We start from the raw sequence: 18,877 nt of genomic DNA, 5'->3' as shown, positions 1-18,877 counted from the left end.
TCCATGAGTGTATGAATAATTAGGGGATAAAGGTGGAAAATCAATAATAGGAAGGCAACGAAGGTACATATGGACCAGGCAACCGAACTGGCAGAGATCCAAGCGGTTTATCCCGTACAGACTTAGCCACACAAGTGAGAGGAATGAAACACTTAGGTAGGAGATAGGTCCAAGTCGAGTCTGACAGACACCACCCAATTATCCACCACCTCACGAAGGTTATTAGCACGAACAAAAAAATGTTATTGTGACAGGCGGCTCTCCCCTTTCACTGCCCTTAATTGGCCTGCCCGGCAACCCACCATTCCAATTTTGTTTTAATCAACTCTGATCCGAGACCAACGTTCCCGCCTCGTTGCTGATCAGCGACAGCATGCAGAGAATACGAGTTGGATCGGAGGGGATTTTGGGCTAAGATGCAACTTCAGTCTTACGGGTTACCCCGTGTGTTTGCTTTTCTGGTGTCTGATGCTTTGTGATTAGTGAACAATCTGACTGCTGACTACTCCCTGGATCAAGATAGAAAGAGGAAAGGGGCTGAAACGATCTCCTGCTCCAATTCATCGGTCGGGGCCAGTCAGGTTTCTACGATTGGCCGGATGAAAATGGCGCTTGATTTCTAGATGAATGTCGTGAGGATTGATAGTGTTCTTTTGATAGCATGCCGTCTCTGCCAGTATCTTGCAAGAAGCTTTTGGGACGTGGCACTTAAGTAATAATCTGCATCTTAGGGGGTTGCCTAATATGCGGGGTTCACACCCCGACTACTTAACCCATGTCGACCATAAAAAATATACGTTTTCGCAAGTATTGATCCTCCATAGAATTTAATCTCCAATTCAACTAAACTACCAATGTGATGTTAGAGACCTACCGTATTGGGTATCATTCGGTGTGGATTCGGGCGGGGGGGAAGGTGTCAGCGACCCCCAGCGTGTTGGAAAATCGGGCGGCAGGCGGTAAAGTGCGTTACGTAACAGTCGATTATGACTTTCCCTTGATGCACTTACACCACTGATACTTGCTGCAACGGTGAACTTAAAAGCAAGGAGACATCCTTATCTAGCATGTATAGCCGAAGCAACAATACTAGATCTTCTCAGGTTGTTGGTGGTAGATATCCCAGCACAATGATAATCCACAGAAAAACTGCTTCCGTGATGTTGGTAGCGAATCTAGGAATAAATCCACAAACAAAATAATAAACAAAGATTCAACCCCCCCTAGAATAAGCAACAGGGATCGAATAAAGACGGAAAAGATGCAATAGATAGCTCAGTGCGAGTAAAAGCAATTCTGTGTATTTTAATTAACAAAATTGTCTTTGTTTAGCTGGAGTCGAGGGCTCATAACCTGTTGGAAGCATGAAGGAGTCTGGGATTCAGGGGTACGGAGACACCCACGAACTAGGCTAAATACTGTCAGATATACGGCTAATCCCGAAGAGGAAATAGAGTACGATTGGTAAAAAGATCTTATTTGAATGAATTGAGCTGGTTGGGCTCTTCTTGATTATGTTGATTCTTCTGTTGTTTTCGTTGTGTGCTCCGCGGAGGTTTTTACCCTATCTAGTCACATGATTCTGGTCCACCAAAGGCCATATTATTTGACAAATACATAACAGATGCTGACTAAGACAGTTCCAGACCAGGTTACAGGTCCTGTGAATCGTTCAAAATCTCGGAAGACCCGTCCTGGGTCTTGGCACAACCAACAATTCTTCCGATCTTTTAAATACTATATCCCTTCCTATGAAAATTAATTTTAATTCTTCTTCCATAAATACCTCTCTAAATCCTAAACGTACCTCCTAAGTACTTTCCAAGCCGTTTCCAAGTACTTCCTAACCACCCCAAGTATTTACATCAGAATAATAGACACAGCGAGCTTTTTATTACATGGGGAGAAGATATCAAAGATATTTTGGCCGAAGAAAATAAAAAGCTAAGGTAAGAGTTAGGTTGTAGCTAACTAACTACTTATAAAATAGTTACCAAGTACTTAGTAGCTACTTGTTAACTAATTAGAAGTAAGGGGAAAGGGATGATTGGTAGTGGATATGGTAATGGGGATGAAAAGTATATAAGAATTGTATTTTATTTTGGGCATTAAAAGTCACAGGAATCATTGTGTATCACATGACTACCCTAACGATTCCTCTGAAAATTTGAACGAGGTCACCCCACCTGTGTACTCAGTGCAGACCGGCACCCGGAGCAGAGGGATATCCCGATGTTCCAACACTTGACCGACTCGAGCGGGCCGAGGCTAACGTGAAGTGCTCTTCCCTTCCACCTCGAGCAAACCATTACATTGGAATCTGAACAGGTAAACCGGGACTGCAAAAAGAGCGAATTGGTTATCAAGGTGAAGGGAGCTGTCAAGTCCTCTTCTGTCCCTCCCATCTGTCCCTCGTCGTGGACCACCGGAAAGCTCGACAACCACAAGCAGATTAACCACCAACAAGTGTGTGGACGCGACAAGAAACATGGCTATCTTAGGAAAAATTTTGCGATGGGCTATTCGTATTTTCAGATCAGTAATTGGTGTCGACGAGAAGAAGTTGTACGGATTGGATCACTCGATTCTTCATATGGAAGTTCCCCCAACGAGTATGTGGATGAATATGGGATATTGGAAGGTATGGTTCGCGAACGATCCTACAATGTGTTCCCGTCACCTGCTTACTTTATTTGAATGACCCACTGAGAGGGTACCTAGCATACCAACAGCTTCCCTGATGCCTGTGAAGCCTTATTAGATCAGGTCCTCATCACGGCAGACCTTCTGAGTGAAAGTAGGACGCCAGGCGCGCCAAGTACTTTAACCGTCTCCTCATCAACTAGAAGCAGTAGATTTGAAGCTCGGCATGAACTTCAACGAGAAAACAAGATCAAATTAGTCGATGTTGGAATTGGTTGTGGTGACCAGGCCCTTTATTTGACCAGACGACTTTCTAGACCTGCTTGCCATTCTCATACCGGGCTTTCTTTCACTGATACAGAATGTGCTCCTGGTGAGAGTGAGGATATGGAAAGACCAAGATTAGTTGAATCGGGAAGCCTACCCCTTTTTGACTCGTATGTGGGTATCACCATTGCACAGTCGCAGGCCGACGTTGCTCGGGAAAGGCTTTTGAAGAGAAATCCCTCTGGCAATGGTTCGCCAGAGTGGACGCCAGAGATACGAATTTTCGCCGCCGATGCGGCAAGACCTGCTTTATGGGGCCAAGAACTTAGAGATATTGTTGTGGATGACAAAAACAGGGGTCCACAAATAACCAACAAGCATAGAACAGGCTACGCTGAAACCTGTGGATCCAAGAAAGAAAAATGGCAAACATGGCTGCTAGCCCTTGATACACTGTATCATTTCGAACCGTCTCGCAAACCATTGCTCAGGTGTGCATATCGCGATATGCGGGCTTCGTTCATGGCCTTTGACCTCATCATTTCCGATCGCGCAACTTTTTGGGAAAAGTTGATCTTGAGGTCAATTTGCCTAGTGACGGGGATCCCTTATTCAAATTTCCTTAGCAGAAAGGAATACGAAAACATGTTGGTCGAGGCCGGGTATGACTGCAATATGATTGTTATGAGAGATATCACGGAATATGTGTTCAAAGGCATCGCAGGGTATATATGGAGTAAGGATAGAGAGCTGAGGAGATATGGTATGCATGTGGGGAAGTTCAGAGGACCAGCCAAGGTTTTTGACTGGTGGGCTGATAGTGGAGCTGTAAGAGGGTTTGTGATAGTGGCACGCTGGTCCGAGAACCAAAAATGAACTCTCTCTATGAAGGAAATTTGGCCCAAAGACGGCATTCAAAAGAGCAACAGGGAGTACCTGACTTCCATTCATGGAGCAAAGATACGAAAGTTATGTCTAGCTTTGTTAATCCCCGGTGAGTATCTCTAGAGCGAATCACACAAAGATAGCGATCTATAGTAAGCTGCAGTTTCGAATATATCTCACTCCCCTGACAACCACGACACTTCAACGCCTAGGCTTGTTGCGACTCGCGTGGCGGACACGACGCAGCCCTTGAGCAGCTCCATTCCATCCTATCACCAAGCACCAGCAAGCCAGACATTTCCATCTCCATTGCGCCAGAGGCACTCTTTCTGCTCAAACTCACAGTCTTCATGACTAAATATTTAACTAACAATCTTCCTGCTTTTCGGAGTTCACAAAATCCTGGTTAACTGAGTGCGATGGATAATTTTGGTAGGAGCTATAGGGGTAATCGGAAAATTTGTCACTAGAACATGGGAAGGATGCTCATGTATTGATTCCGTAGATGAAGAATCGGAGCAGATGTACATTGAGACCGACCGCAGTCTGGGAGGTTGACGTGTCGCTATGAATGACTCCCCAACAGAAACGGGGATGGAGCTCATAATCTGCCGAAACTGTTCATTAAATATATAGCACCGACGACGTTAGGGGCAACCACATGATGGCGTGATCGAAATCATTAGTATGAACCTGCTTGCTATTGGAATCAGTCCAAGTAAGTCGAACTTTACCGACATCTTCGACCGCGGCCACGGTTGCGCCGAACCTTACGTCTTGCCCTTGGGAAATCTTCGCTTGGACATTTTGAACGCCGCCAACAACAGTATAGTTCGGCTGTCGGTAAGTTTTACTTGTGTGGTCAATAGCATCCATGGCGGGAAAGTTGAGTAGCCGTCATACGAACGGGTCGTAGCATTTGACATGAGTGGTAATAAATAGTTCATGCTGAAACGCCGGGCAACCTGATTCTTTCGAAATACTGCCCAAGAGTCTCCTCTTTGGATAGGATCGCTGGTTTGGGTTTAACCTAGAAACAACAGACGGTGAACCAGAAATAACACACAGTAAGGTACATGATCTGTAATATCCACTTTATATAACCACGCGATTCTGGACGTGTGGGCAGTTCTTGGTGATTACTAGACAAGTGTATATAATAGGGTGACGTCCTTTTCCCATCGTTCGAGGCGATAGCCGATAGAGGGTAGGTGAGCTTCTGTGGTATATATTTAACAGCTACGTAGTCATACATTCGTTTAAGGTTATTGTGAAACCCGTTGTCGAGTGCACTTATTGGTATATCAATACGGTAAGCTGGCATGTGGTCACCAGCTGGCCGTGTTACAGTGTACGACGCAGAATCTAGGGACCAATGGCCTTTCTAGCGTAGTTAATAAGCGATATTATTAGCATCGAGCACCGGTGGTATCTTACTTATAGTCTCGGATACTTCGACGTCATATCTTCCTTTGCGTCGGCCTGTTATTCCCGAGCTGATAATGGACAGACTTTTTCGTATATTCTCCGGTTTTGCGGGGAATAAAAGAACTCCCGGGGGAGAATTCTTGGGTTGCTCGCAAAAATTAAAGAAAAGGAGGGAGTGAGTGAGAGCAGTGTCTAAATTATCGAATTCTCAATACGAAGTTAGTACCTCTCAGATATTTGGCTAGTCCCGGAGAGGAAATAGAGTAGGGATGGTAAAAAGGTCTTATTTGAATGAATTAAGCTGGTTGGGCTCTTCTTGATTATTCTTCTTATTATTTTTGTTGTGATTCCTAATGGCTTGCCGCAGAATGTGTCCCCGTGAACACGATCGACTTGACCCACGCAGATCTTAGGTTACTTTGTCTGGGGTTCGTTGGAGGGTCACGGTTTTCCCCATAACAACTCTTCATCATTTGGGCCTCTATAGATATTAATCTAGACCAAAGGAAACAGGAACAAAAGATCCAAAAAAAGGAGATTATCAACCGAGGCACAACGCTCCATGGTAGCCGTTCATCCGTCAATTATTTAGCCTCCGAACCCACCCCTCGAGCCTGTTCATCGCTGCCCTAGCCGTTTCCGGCTCCTTTGGAGCGATTTACAACTTCCGCTGCCTAGCACAACAAGAGCTGATCAACAGAGCAGCCGCACAGGTAAACAACCACCACCAGCTATTCTGCAAGCTCTTGGCGTATACCTCGATAATCGAGTAGTACAGATCACCGGAGAACTCGTCCTTGACCTTCTGCACGTCGGCCAGGATCACCCCAATCTGCTCCGGGGTCAACGCTCCCGCGAGCTGGGCCAGGTTGGAGCGCAGCTTGTTCTGGTACAGCGCGGCGTAGGTGGCAATCTCGAAAATGTCGCCGACGGTCTGCAGGAAGATCACCATGCTAGTGATGAGGCCGATATCCATGGGCTCCGCCAGAAACTGAGATCCAACTAGAGGACCCTTCATGACGGTACCCCCCAATACCGATGATGATCAGCTCGACGATGGCTTCCGCGCAGCCGGTGCCCGCGTGCCAGCGGGTGATGAGGCCGCTAATCAGCGTGGTCAGGCCCGCCCCGACCCAGGCGTTTGTCAGCGTCAGGCCCCACTTGCTGGTGACCCAACCAGCGATGGGGTTTCCGATCGCGAGGCCCAGCATCATGAGCAGGAGCGCGACACCAGAGATGGTGGCCGAGTCACTGTAGACCAGTTGGAAAAACTGCGGCACGTAGTACATCATCCCGAGGAGGTTGGCCCCGTAAAAGAACTCGGCGATAAAGATGGCGATGATGGCGGGTCGGTGCAGGAATAAAGGCGGCATGAGCGGGTCCTTCGTGAAGTGCTCCCAACCAACAAAGAGGACCGACCAACAGGACGAACCCGCCCACCAAGCAGCCGATGACGCGGGCGTCACCCACGGGAAGTTGTTTCCACCCCAGGAGATGGCCATCAGCAGACAGGTCGTGCCGCCGATGAGGGCCATGGTCCCGAGGATGTCGAAGTCCTTGATACGTTCCTTGTCGAACTTGGGGGTCGGGAGGCGGAGAAAAAAGATCGTGATTAGAAGACTGATAGGCGAGATGCATAGGTTGCTGTAGAAGCACCACCGCCACGTCACGTACTGTGAAAACGCACCGTCAAGAAGGGGCCCAGCGACATCCGCAATGGCCCAGACCAATCCGGTGAATGAGATGTACTTGCCGACATCACGGAGGGGGACCAAGTCCGTGATATCACGTTGACCAACCCGTAGATCCCACCGCCGCCGATCCCCTGCACCACTCGGGACCAGATCAGCATGTCCATGCTCTTGGAGCTGCCACAGATGCCGCTGCCGAGGATGAAGATCACCGTTCCGACGATGAACACGGTCCGACGACCGAAGATGTCGCCTAATTTGCTGTACAGCGGCAGCACCAGCAAAGGTCACCAGGAACCCGGTTCCTAGCCAGGAAGAGTTGTTGTACGCATTAAATTCGGACGATATAATCGGGACAATGTTAAAGTCCAGCGCCGCGAGCAACATGCCAATATTCAACCTGCGGCATATCAGCAACGTTGATCACGGCCCGCCGGCGGCGGGGTAGAGACATACCCAAGCATAACATTCCAGAACTGGGGCAGCGACAGCCCGGCTTTCGCGCCCGGCCTTCGCGCCCGGCCTTGTGTCCTCGACGGGCGCTAGCGCATCGCTGGCATCAGAGCCCTTCTCGAGATCGGCCGAGGCTGACGAAGTCGGCGAGCGGGAGCTCGGAAACTCGGAGTCGTTGTGGTGCTTCTCGGAGTCAGCCTGCGGAGCCATGGCGACGGTCTGTTCTTTCTTCCCGAACATTGCGCTTGGAAGACTTCGGTGATGGTGGTCGTGGTGGTCGGTCGCTGCGCTTGTTGTCTGGCCTAGTCGGGACACTGGGGACGCGGCGGATGCACACGGGACGATGGGCAGGCGAGGAGGGAGACTATATACTGCCCGACCGAGCAGTCTTGCGACGCGCTCATCGTCCACGGCTTCGCTGGGAACTACATGGCGGCGGCCCTGGGCAGCTGGCCGCCGCGTGATGATCACCCGCAACCCCGGCAAGCCGCAGGCTCTGTTGGGGTGTTGATCGAGATCGAACAAGAGAGCGATAAGTCAGCCAGCGGGGAGCGGCGAGCGGCCCCACTGATCTCCCCGACACCCCTGTCGCCGACGCCGCCGGGCGTGTCCAATGGGCCGAATGCCTGCCGGTGCTTATGAATACTGGCGGAGGGGGATTATTCAGACCGCAGGGGCCACCTCGGGTCCTTGTATGAGCAGTGCCCCTGGATGCTGCATCATGGGTCTCTCCTTTGCCGCGGCGATAGGCAAGTCCGATCCGACGATAGTCTTTACAACACTGAGGGGCTCCAGGCGAATCTTCGGGAATAGACTTGTTAGGCCCAGCCCAGGAAACCCGGCCCAACCCGCCAAGGAATGGGCCGGGTTACTTCCCTACGTGGCCCACGGGTTGCCAAGAGATAAAATACAGTAAATATATTACTTACCTATAATAATATAAATATATTGCTGTATTAGAAGTCTGTATTTTATTAAGAGTGTATATAATTGCCTTATTAGGAAAGGATCTACAGAAATGGGCCCCCGCGGGTGGTTCACATGCGGAGTATGCGCAGTGTCCAACATACTTGAGGTCGAAGTGGGTCACGTTTCTATTCCTGTTCGTTTTGATACTTGTGCTGTACAACTATCCATGCACCTATCATTTTATGGAATACTAACATAATATAGAGCTAGTTTGGAACTCAGTCTAAATTGATGTTTATAATATTGGTACTGTTGGTTGCTCTGCCCTGCATACCAAGGGTGAGAGCATACATATGACATATGACAGATAGTGCTCCCAGGCCAATGCCGATCTTAATCTCCTTGGAGGGGCTGGCAGCTAATTTAATCATGTAACATCATCCAGCCCCATGCAGTGCGCCGCAAGCCCATTTGTTCTGTTCCAGGAAGGTATAATCCAGGTCCACTCATACACCACCAACAATGCTTGTTTCTGAGCTCATTATCTACCCAGTAAGATAAAAGATATCAGGGGAAATATAGAATCCAGGAGAAAAAGACTGCAGCTAAAATCTTACTTAGTGCTCTCCAATAGTATCTTAACAGTAGCCCTTGCTAGCTCGCTTATACTTGCCTATATATAATTTGGTAGAGTTACAATCTTACTCTAAGGGTTACCTGGGGCAAAAAAACCCACTATAAAGTAACCTTAGTTGACTCCCTGATCTCTAGCTTGGTGGAAGGTAAGGTGTATATTATTGTACAAGTGCATACACAGTATTTATATTTTGTTTACAAAGTGTTTAATCTCTACAGGTGCTGCAAACCCGGCGCCCAGATTTATACACCAAGTATTGTCAAAATTCATTTATAATCCTCAAGTGTGTGACCCAATGATGTCATACCATAGTGCCATTGCGTATAAGAAATTGAAAAAATATGAGCAAACTATGGAGTTTGCGAAACACCAGTGAGAAGGCGTGTGATCTGCTAGTCTAGTTGGCCGATATGTATACGCTAAGCCGATAAAGTGGGCTTTGGTATGAAAAGTCGGATTTGATTTATGCGCAGTGTCCAACATGTGACCAGTAGACTCTACCACTTAAACAGTTAAAGCGCCGCCGCTTGCCCCCGGGGATGCTTGACGAGAGCACCGTACCCCTCTTGCTCACACGTACCATCTTCATCAAATTTGAATCAGCATCTCCTTACGATTCATTATGCCTGGTGCGGAGGCGAGCAAGTTCCAATACAAGGTAGAAGGGAAGGATGGTATTCAGCCTCGCTGCACTTTTGCCTCTCACTGAACACTGACGTTGTTGGTAGTCTACGTCGACGGGTTGTGGCAACTCAATCTTGTTGCACCTGGAGAATCTCTACATAGAACTCTAGATGTGACACTGGATCTCTTGTCGATTGGTAATAATACCGCGCTGCTACCTACGTCGAGCGCACTTAGTGTCTTGCAATTAATATCGGACGATCGAGCGTCCAACTTTCTCATTCGTCTTCTCCATCAGCAGCTGCCGGCATCTTCCGTTCTTGCTATCAAGTTCATTCTACCCGTAAAGTCTGGCTTCACGGTCAGGTCCGACTTCCTTGAGCGGCGTCTGGAAGGCTACGAGCATGCGCTGAGTGTTGAAAGTTTTCTGACGCCAAGAGGAGAGATTAAAGCTCCTGATTTCCGACGCCTGGATAGTAAATCTCCATTGAGCCTACTTGATCTTCTACCCCATGCTGTTGGGGCCGTTCAAGTCCAGAGTGAACAGCGCCTAGCCAGTCTGGAGGACGAGTTAGCGAACAGGTTATCATTCGCATGGATCTCGCCTGAGCCAATTGAAGAGAAGCGCATCGCATGGATCAAAGGCAAAGAGGACCTGGAGAGCGGGAGGCGCATATGGGAAGCCGCTCGATCATTGGGCATCAAGGTTGTAATTCTGGACCACGACGGCCATTGGTTTCAGAAGGACGATGACCGCTGGAACTTTTTACGAGAAGCCTTTATTCCAACCGATATCACCGCTGACCAGGGGTTTGTAGACCGCATCGTGGCCGCGGTGCGTAGCTACGACAAGCCTATCCACGCGCTTGTGACGGTCAACAACGCTGGCGCAATCGGCGCTGCACGAGCTTGTCAAATATTGGGGTTCCGGTCTGCGCCACCCGAGTCATACATCATTGCTGGAGACAAGTTCAAGACGCGAGAGATGGAACCCGATAACGGAGGAGCATTCAAGATCTTCAATGTCGATGAGCTACACTCACGACTGCGGTCCAAGACGAATTCGTCCATTGAATACCCTGTAATCGTGAAACCCTGTATGGGGTGGGGTAGTGAATGTGTTTCGAAAGTGCAGACCGAAGAAGAACTCATTCAAGCAGTCGCGCGGGCTTCAAGTCGACACAGTGACGGACCAAACCCGCGGTCGGATGTGATGATTGAGCCGTATATCGAGGGGCCCGAAGTTGATGCTAATTTTGTTCTGATCGAAGGGGATATCATCTTCTTTGAGGTTGCAGACGACTTCCCCAAAGCTGGCGAAGAAGCTGGGAACACGTTGAACAGTTCCTTCATGGAGACAGATATGGTTCTCCCGACAGGACTCTCCCCAAAAGAAATTCAAGTTACCAAGGATTCGCTTCATCAAACCCTATTGCGACAAGGCTTCCGCACCGGCGTCTTTCACTGCGAGGGGCGAATTCGCTATGCATCCAAAGCGTACGATACGCGTGATGGCATTGTTGACTTGTATCCAAGCGATCGATTACAAGGCAACGAGGAACCCTCCTTCTACCTGCACGAGATCAATGCTCGACCGGGTGGTTATTTTGTGAGTATTGCTACGCTGTTGACGTACGGTGTGGACTACTATGCCAATCACATACTGGCCGCCCTCGGCGACTTTGATCGATGTCGTGCGCTGAGCGTACCTTTCCGCCATGGCCCACAATGGTGGGTTCAGGTCATCATCATTCCGGAGGACAAAAGTGGCGTGATGAAAAGTCCGGACGCTGGTAAAGAGATGTTGGAGCGGCATGAAGATCTACGATTGGCCGTTGTAGATTACAAGACGATGAAGAAAAAGGGGGATAAATTACTCGGACCAAAGGCCAAAGTATTCAGCTACCTAGCATACTTTTCCGTGGCCAGTAGGAGGAGCAGAGAGGACTGTCTCAGGCTGGGACAGAAAGTACGAAGGAGTTTCACGTACGAAATTGAATGAACGCTGGTTCAGTAGATATTCAACTTCGCGCTAAGTTCGTCAATTTATCACTATCCAGACTTGCAATGAAAGCATAAGCCAGCTTCTCCACACGACTTCACTGAGTATAGTACTGATACACCTCCTGCCCATAGAATTTTAGAGCTGTTTCCTTGTATCCTCTAATGGACCTTCTCAGTATGGATTCACCGATGCTGTCCCATCTCGGGTCCAAAAAGGTTTCGATCTTCTTGTCTATGGTCCATTCGCTATTCTCCAGTTCTTTGCGTCTCATCGCCCTGACACTCTGGGATAAAACTCCTCACCTCTGATAGCTTGAGTTCGAGTGGCAAACCCATGAAAAAGGGGATCGAGTATCGATCTTTCTGTGAAGGTGCCCTTACTCGATGAACTGTGGCTCTGACTGCACCCTCGGTGGCCGCTTCAAAGGCGTAGCCTAAGTTGACAACGAGAGTGTTTGGGATTGGGTCGACGGAAATCCAGCTGCCGTCTCTGCCTTGCACATCCAGGGCGCATTCAGAGCCGACATCAGAAAGGTGAGCCATCCAGCCATATTCTTGTGCGGGCCTACAGCTTGGCCCTCTTGCTCTGGCGGCATGGCCGGGTAGAAGATGAGTCTAAGCCGATGTTGAGGAGGAAGAAAGTCGCTCTCCGGGGTGGAATCGGCGGCGGTGGAAGCGGCATCCTCGTTGAAGAAGCTATCGAATGTCCCTCTTGGGATGCCAAATGCTTCTTCCACGAGATGCACGAACCTGTAGGATAATACGGCGAAAGCATTCAAGAAAATGTAGAAATGTCAGTCAAACTACTTGCTACTCATCGTCGTGCAGGTGCCTACTCATTAGCCGCTTTCTTAAAGCCAGGCACTTCATTCTCTGACGGCCACACGTTTGGGCCCCTGAGCCTCCAGTACAAGTTTGAAAAATTTCTTCCCCGGTCATTCGGGACTGCATCCTTCTGGTAGACCTCGGGCAGTTCCGTGGCAATGTCGTATTGCTCCTCAAATCACGCTTACCCTGAGTGGTTTCCTTGGCAAAGTCACTAAAACCAAGGAACTGGGGGGATTTAGTTTTAGACAACTCCCTCTTCCGTTCTAGCGGCAAATGAAAGAGCGTCGGAAGCTTCTCTGACAAAGCACTTATGATCTCTTCCGAGACTCCATGGTTGGAAATATACAGAAAATCGATGTTGAATAATGCATCACGCAACTGATCAAGAAGCAGTCCTCGCGTTGAGGGATCCTCTGCAAGTTTCAGATCAAGGACTGGTATTTTCCTAGTAGACGACATTCTCTGCGGTGTCTGACAAGCGATCTACTCCGGTGGTGCGGTGCTTCGCAAACTCCATGGTTTGCTCATATTCTTTCAACATCTTATACGCAATGGCACTATGGTATGACATCATTGGGTCACACGCTCGAGGATTATAAATAAATTTTAACAATACTTGGTATATAAGTCTGGGCGCCGGGTTTACAGCACCTGTAGAGATTAAATACTTTGTAAACAAAATATAAATGCTGTGTATATGCTTGTATAATAATATACACCTTATCTTCCACCAATCTAGAGAGAACAGGGAGTTAACTAAGGTTACTTTGTAGTAGGTTTTTTTTTTGCCCCAGGTAACCCTTAGAGTAAGATTGTAACTCTACCAAATTATATATAGGCAAGTATAAGCGAGCTAGCAAGGGCTACTAGTTAAGATACTATTAGGAGAGCACTAAGTAAGATTTTAGCTGCAGTCTTCTTCTCCTGGATTCTATATTTCCCCTGATATCTTTTATCTTACTGGGTAGATAATGAGCTTAGAAACAAGCATTGTTGGTGGTGTATGAGTGGACCTGGATTATACCTTCCTGGAACAGAACAAATGGGCTTGTGGCACAGATCGCACACTTTCTCACCGGCCCGCCCGTTCCGCGGCAAGCCACGTATCACCTTGTATATTTGGCCTATGGTTGGTGGTGTATGAGTGGACCTGGATTATGCCTTCCTAGAGCGGAACGAATGGCCACACAAGCAACCCAGCCACCCATGTAATCCATACAAAATAGCCATTTTTAATATCTTGATATCTCAAAAAAAATTATTTGTAAACCATCGTCCAAAATTTTATATATAATATACAATGGGCTTAACAATAATATAATTAAAAATTAATAAGAAAAATTCAAAATTGATTAAAAATACCAAAAATGCAGTGCAATTTTTGATATTATTGTTATGCGTGGGGGTCGGTAACGAGCTGAATGGGGCGCTACGGTGCGAAAGGGAGTGTCTATATGGGAGAGAAGATGGAACCACGTATATTGCAGAACTAATCGCTGGCCTTCAAGAGTTCAGGCCCGCGGGTGCGAATATAAACACTTCGCACCTGACTAAGCATCTTAGTTAAGGATCTAGCTATCGCGCTTCCGAGCGCTCCTAACAATTATATATAACTTAATGTAATTGTAAGATCCACTCATTGATTTTAAAATTTATTTTAAAGGCATATTTTCCTTTACTAAATATGTGATATAGTAAACATGTAAATTTCGGTTATTCGTCACCCGGGCGCCAAGCCCCATAGAAAAGCCCTGTCACCCACCCTGTTACCCATACAAATTCCAGCCTTTTCCAGGGCACATAACCCCTAGCTATAAGCAGTAAATTTTGTAAAAATACAGTGGAAGAAGTTGGTAGCTTACAAAATTTACACGGGCTACTAAACGGAACTGGCGTCGGACAGGAACAAAGCAGCACCTACCTCACCGCATTAGATTTGTCATCTCTGGTCCGGAGTTGATCGGCCCACTAACGATGGCGTAAACTTTGTTGGGCCCACATATCTGATTTGTTAGTCAGCTCCCCTCTCGCTCGCATGATATATAGGTAATCATGGGAACGTCCATTGTTGGTAACAGTTCACCCGCCATCACCATTCTCGAATGCGATGGCGAGGATTGTTGAAGCTGGAAGCGGCCCTGCGGGCATTGATGACGAATCTCTCTCGCCTCGAGATGCTACAGATGAAGAGATAGGGTCTCTGAGGCATGTCGTTGACAAGCTACCCAGAAAAGTCTGGGTCTCCTTGCTCGTAAGTGGAGCAGAGCGCTTCACATACTACACAATCACAACTCCGTGGCGTAAGTGCACGGCGATATGACAGGGCATGATATGATATACTGCTAAGACACAATGGCAGAGAACTACATACAGAATGCTCCGGGTGATGGTGCTGTGCCAGGTGCTCTTGGGCTTGGGCAGTCTCGGGCGACCATGATCTTCAACGCCTTCTACTTATTCTATTACTTGGTGCCTATCCCCTTCGCCCTTGTGTCGGATGCATGGCTAGGGCGATACGCGGTTCTCTGTATCAGCCTGAGGTGCGTGTTGACTTGTCACGACACCTAGAATTGGCCAGCTTGCTAATACAATATAGCTTGTATTTCTGTGGCACGCTCGTACAGTTTATAACGTCTCTACCCTCACTTTTCCACTATGAATCAGGCCTGGCGGGTCTTGCACTCTCTATGATATTGATAGGTCTCGGTGTTGGAGGAACAAAAGCAGCAATCACGCCCTTCATCGGTACTTTCACCCTGTTAAGCACCCTATCTTTGAATAAATCTAATAAAGGCATTAGGAGATCAATACCCGGTCAAGTCTCCACAAGTCAAGACCCTGCAAACCGGAGAACGCGTGATCATAGATCGAACTTTGACCTTACAGTATGTGTACAACGTCTACTACTGGTTAGCACCTCTAATAATCAATGGTTAGCACAGACTGACCCATAGTAGGATCACCAATGTCGCCGCACTTTCTATCTTGGCATCGACTTATCTCGAGAAGGAACGTGGTTTCTGGGCGGCCAATGTCCTTGCATTGTGCTCATCCTGGATTGGGGTTGCCTTGCTTGCTATATTTGGCAAGGAACTCGGTGCGTCCCCCATACCAAGAGCCCCAAGGTGTGGCTGACTAGTTGTAGAACGGTATCCAGCTCAAGGTGGTGTTTTGTTAAAAGCCGGAAAGGTTCTGGCTTATGCGATCCACGATAAGTTCAAGATCGATGCCGCACGACCACGCTACCAATTAGAAAAGCACAATCGGGTAGTCCCATGGACGGATCGTTTCGTCACAGAGATTCAAAGTGGCCTCCGTGCATGTCAAGTCATGTGGGTTTTTTCCCTTGGAATTCTCCCTTTGGGCATATGGGACACGAGAGTGTACTGACCGTGTGACGGATAGGGCCTGGTTCGTGTTGTTCCATCTTGGCATCAACCAGATGACCAACAACCTCGTTTCGCAGGCAGGCGAAATGCAACTCACCGGCTTTCCCAACGACGGGATTCAGGTTCTAAACCCAATCGCCTGCGTTTTACTCGGCCCAGTCATCCAGAAACTACTCTACCCAACACTTGCGAGATACCAGATCCCCTTTGGCCCCCTCATGCGCATGACGATGGCCTTCTTTACAATGTCAGCGACGTTCGCCTACGCTGCTGGAGTGCAGAAGATGATTTACAATTCTGGTCCCTGCTACGAGGCTCCATTGGTTTGTCCGGCGGCGCAAAGAGTCGGACAGCCCGCCTTGCCCAATAAAATCAAGGTCTGGGTGCAGACGCCTATCTATGTGATCTTAGCCGTGTCTGAAATATTCGGCTTCGTCACCCTCAGTGAGTATAGCTACAGTAAGGCACCTAAGGATATGCGCACTGTGGTCCAGTCAATGAGGCAGCTGAGTGCTGGCATTGGAAGCGCTATCGGTATAGCTCTCGGTCCGGTTTCACGTGATCCAAAGGTATTGTGGATGGACGTCGGACTGGCAGTGAGTTTAGGGCTTTCAGGGCCACTGTTTTGGGCGGTCATGGGTCACCTTGAAAAAGATAATGAAGATTTGGACACTATGTTTCTGAACGATGACGGGGGTAGGGCGGCACACACTGAGGGTGAGGTCATTTCAGGAACTAAAAACTGATACCATATCCGATTGATATTCTGCTGTACATACATACACTTTTAGTAAACCAGATTGCAAAAGAGGCTACGATAGAGGCTGTGATGAGGGAGATACGGGTGAGGAAAGACTGATATTATAGAGTACTGGGAATTACCAATGAGCCAGCCTGACTTGTGGAGCTCGAGACATTGACTGTGTCTCGTATTGTACCTCTCAGGAGCAGTGCCCTCGACAAGAAGTCGCATAAGTACTCTGTGGTACTATTTAGTAGTCTTAGCAACAGTCAACCGGAAAGTTGGGGGGAGAGGGGGGAAACACATACCTAGTAACCAGTATGTCCAATTTATACGAAAACGGGAGGTCGGATCCCTGGAGAGGAGTCCAAACAAGCGTCTTAACTGTTTTGAGCGCGAGAAAAGACGTATGATCAACGCGCTATAATAATGTGCACCTCCCAAGTCCTCCGTCAGCGGGGACTGAGATGGTGAGATGAAAGGGGAGCAGCGGCAGTTTTATTTGAAGCGTTATTATAAACCAATTCTGTACGAAACCACGTTTATTCCCCTATCAATTCAGACAAGGTTACCAGTAACCCTCCTATACCCAGAACCCGTATTTCCCAGCCTAGTTTAAATGCACCGCGTGATCGCCTCCTTGCTGTGGACTTGCCGGCAAGTAATCATTCTCGGCCGCACTCAAACGTCATTCCAGTGGCGATTAAGAGAGAGAACCTGTGTAAATTCAGCGATATCTTCAACATCAGATTCTTCTTCGGTCGCCGCGTGAGTTCCAAGCCTTTTTGCCCGGCCACAGTGGCAATAATCTGTAGCCAAATGTCAGTCCTCCCATCTTTGATCGGACCAGAGAGATGCTATCTGTTCACATCTTGTACATTTATTATTATCTCCTTACTCAACCCCATCGCTGTCTCCTGCTTCAGGACGAGACGCCACCCCTTCCAGAATAACTGTAGCGAGCTTTTGTATACTGGGATGATACCCCGGCAACTTCGCCGGTTCTTACCGAGCCGAATGTCGCACCACCAGCTAAAAAATCCGTAGAGAAAACAAACCGTCTCGTCTGAGTCCGAGATCCACTACCACTGCTGATTTGGGTCTCGACCGATATGTCGACAGTACCTATCATGGAAAGCCTAATCAGCCCACGAACATACTGCAGCTTAAGGAGAGGGTTCTTTATTCACCTGTCCTAGTAAACGCGGGTCTGATCCAGTTTAGCCTGCATGCCGTCGCTGTACCGCTTCTGCGGAGTCTGGGAGACATCCAGGTTCTCTGCTTCAGCTAGATAGTGTTCCGGAGGAAACTGGCCCTCGTTGTTAAAAGGTCTCATAGTCCTGTTTATTGTCGTTATTAGGCTCCTCACTGTCGAGTTCCAGGCCGCTGTTGGAGTCACCTCGTTATCCGGGGATATTTCCCTGACGGCGGAACTGGAATGGCTCTCGATCTGACCCTCGCTCTTGTTAGGTCCAACAGATCCGGAGTGAGGTACCATTGTCGAGACAGGAGATCGGAAAGGAAAGATTGAACGAATGGATTAAATGAAGGCAGATCGAGTGGATTCAGATCACCCAGTTGCTGGAAACGCACGCTGGACTGCCGGACGCGGCCTTCAACGTGAAACACCCCGTACTAAGTGAGGCCACGTGACCATACCGAATATGGGCGCCACTATTTGCACAGGTCAAAATTCTGCCTGCACAGGTCACTAAACCTAAATAGGTATAGCTTATATTCTACCAAGGGGTGGATTTTATTTACACAGGTCCCCCAGTCATATCCCAATTAGGAAATATGTACTTATCTTAAAGTGTTGAAACCAGGGATAAAAGTAAATATAATACTACTATTACAAACAAAATGGATTATTTCCTATATAATAATACTCCTTAAATACCTTCTCCTGAATCCGGCACACAATTCAATACTGCTTTAGAGGCAGAAAAGGCCGCAAAAGCACATGCTCTACAATATGGCTATGCAGTAGTAGTTGTTCGACGCAACAAGAACCGCAATGGTATTATTGAAGCAGTCTATCTTAGCTGTGATCAAGGTTAAAAGCGTGCTTCAACATCCACTGGCCAGCGCGAGGCCAAATCTCGAAAAATTGGCTGCCCTTTTAGCATTCGAATTAGCTACTCAAAACATACAGCTAGATGGACCTTAGTTGTACGGAATAAAGATTATAATTATAAGGCATCATCAGCCATTGCACATCCTTCAGTTCGGAGAGAGGAGATTAAGCAAAAAGGGGATCAAATTAAGGCCTTAATTAAAGTTGGTATACCAACGAGAGAGATTATTCGAATACTCTGTTAAGAAGATTAAAATACTCTTATCCAACGCCATGACATATACAACCTCCGGGCTGCAA

At 47.9% G+C, this 18,877-nt stretch overlaps 7 protein-coding genes across 7 annotated transcripts; 4 read left to right on the top strand and 3 right to left on the bottom strand.

Moving 5' to 3' along the window:
* Positions 1-2,488: 2,488 nt before the first annotated feature.
* Positions 2,489-3,786, top strand: ATNIH1004_003827 (uncharacterized protein; the record flags this gene model as incomplete). The annotated part of the gene is made up of 2 exons (XM_033568500.1): positions 2,489-2,641; positions 2,722-3,786. The coding sequence occupies 2 exons, from the start codon at positions 2,489-2,491 to the stop codon at positions 3,784-3,786; spliced, it is 1,218 nt and encodes a 405-aa protein (XP_033427306.1).
* Positions 3,787-5,881: 2,095 nt separating this feature from the next.
* ATNIH1004_003826 (uncharacterized protein) lies at positions 5,882-7,607 on the bottom strand (the record flags this gene model as incomplete). Its single annotated transcript, XM_033568499.1, has 3 exons — positions 5,882-6,176; positions 6,250-7,175; positions 7,371-7,607. 3 exons carry the CDS (start codon positions 7,605-7,607, stop codon positions 5,882-5,884), a joined length of 1,458 nt encoding a protein of 485 aa, XP_033427305.1.
* Positions 7,608-7,628: 21 nt separating this feature from the next.
* On the top strand, positions 7,629-8,009 carry ATNIH1004_003825 (uncharacterized protein; the record flags this gene model as incomplete). The annotated part of the gene is made up of 2 exons (XM_033568498.1): positions 7,629-7,643; positions 7,674-8,009. The coding sequence occupies 2 exons, from the start codon at positions 7,629-7,631 to the stop codon at positions 8,007-8,009; spliced, it is 351 nt and encodes a 116-aa protein (XP_033427304.1).
* A 1,526-nt stretch (positions 8,010-9,535) lies between these two features.
* On the top strand, positions 9,536-11,539 carry ATNIH1004_003824 (uncharacterized protein; the record flags this gene model as incomplete). Its single annotated transcript, XM_033568497.1, has 2 exons — positions 9,536-9,587; positions 9,642-11,539. The coding sequence occupies 2 exons, from the start codon at positions 9,536-9,538 to the stop codon at positions 11,537-11,539; spliced, it is 1,950 nt and encodes a 649-aa protein (XP_033427303.1).
* A 436-nt stretch (positions 11,540-11,975) lies between these two features.
* ATNIH1004_003823 (uncharacterized protein) lies at positions 11,976-12,828 on the bottom strand (the record flags this gene model as incomplete). Its single annotated transcript, XM_033568496.1, has 3 exons — positions 11,976-12,291; positions 12,349-12,373; positions 12,555-12,828. 3 exons carry the CDS (start codon positions 12,826-12,828, stop codon positions 11,976-11,978), a joined length of 615 nt encoding a protein of 204 aa, XP_033427302.1.
* Positions 12,829-14,476: 1,648 nt separating this feature from the next.
* Positions 14,477-16,504, top strand: ATNIH1004_003822 (uncharacterized protein; the record flags this gene model as incomplete). Its single annotated transcript, XM_033568495.1, has 7 exons — positions 14,477-14,669; positions 14,729-14,909; positions 14,966-15,114; positions 15,170-15,254; positions 15,327-15,466; positions 15,515-15,701; positions 15,775-16,504. The coding sequence occupies 7 exons, from the start codon at positions 14,477-14,479 to the stop codon at positions 16,502-16,504; spliced, it is 1,665 nt and encodes a 554-aa protein (XP_033427301.1).
* A 1,191-nt stretch (positions 16,505-17,695) lies between these two features.
* ATNIH1004_003821 (uncharacterized protein) lies at positions 17,696-17,998 on the bottom strand (the record flags this gene model as incomplete). Its single annotated transcript, XM_033568494.1, has 2 exons — positions 17,696-17,809; positions 17,870-17,998. 2 exons carry the CDS (start codon positions 17,996-17,998, stop codon positions 17,696-17,698), a joined length of 243 nt encoding a protein of 80 aa, XP_033427300.1.
* Positions 17,999-18,877: the final 879 nt, after the last annotated feature.

This window comes from Aspergillus tanneri (assembly GCF_003426965.1).
Source record: "Aspergillus tanneri strain NIH1004 chromosome Unknown AapTan_3_pilon_pilon_pilon, whole genome shotgun sequence".
NCBI classification, from domain to species: Eukaryota; Fungi; Ascomycota; class Eurotiomycetes; order Eurotiales; family Aspergillaceae; genus Aspergillus; species Aspergillus tanneri.
Note: the sequence above shows the minus strand (reverse complement) of the source record. Positions and strands in the feature narration are given on the sequence as shown.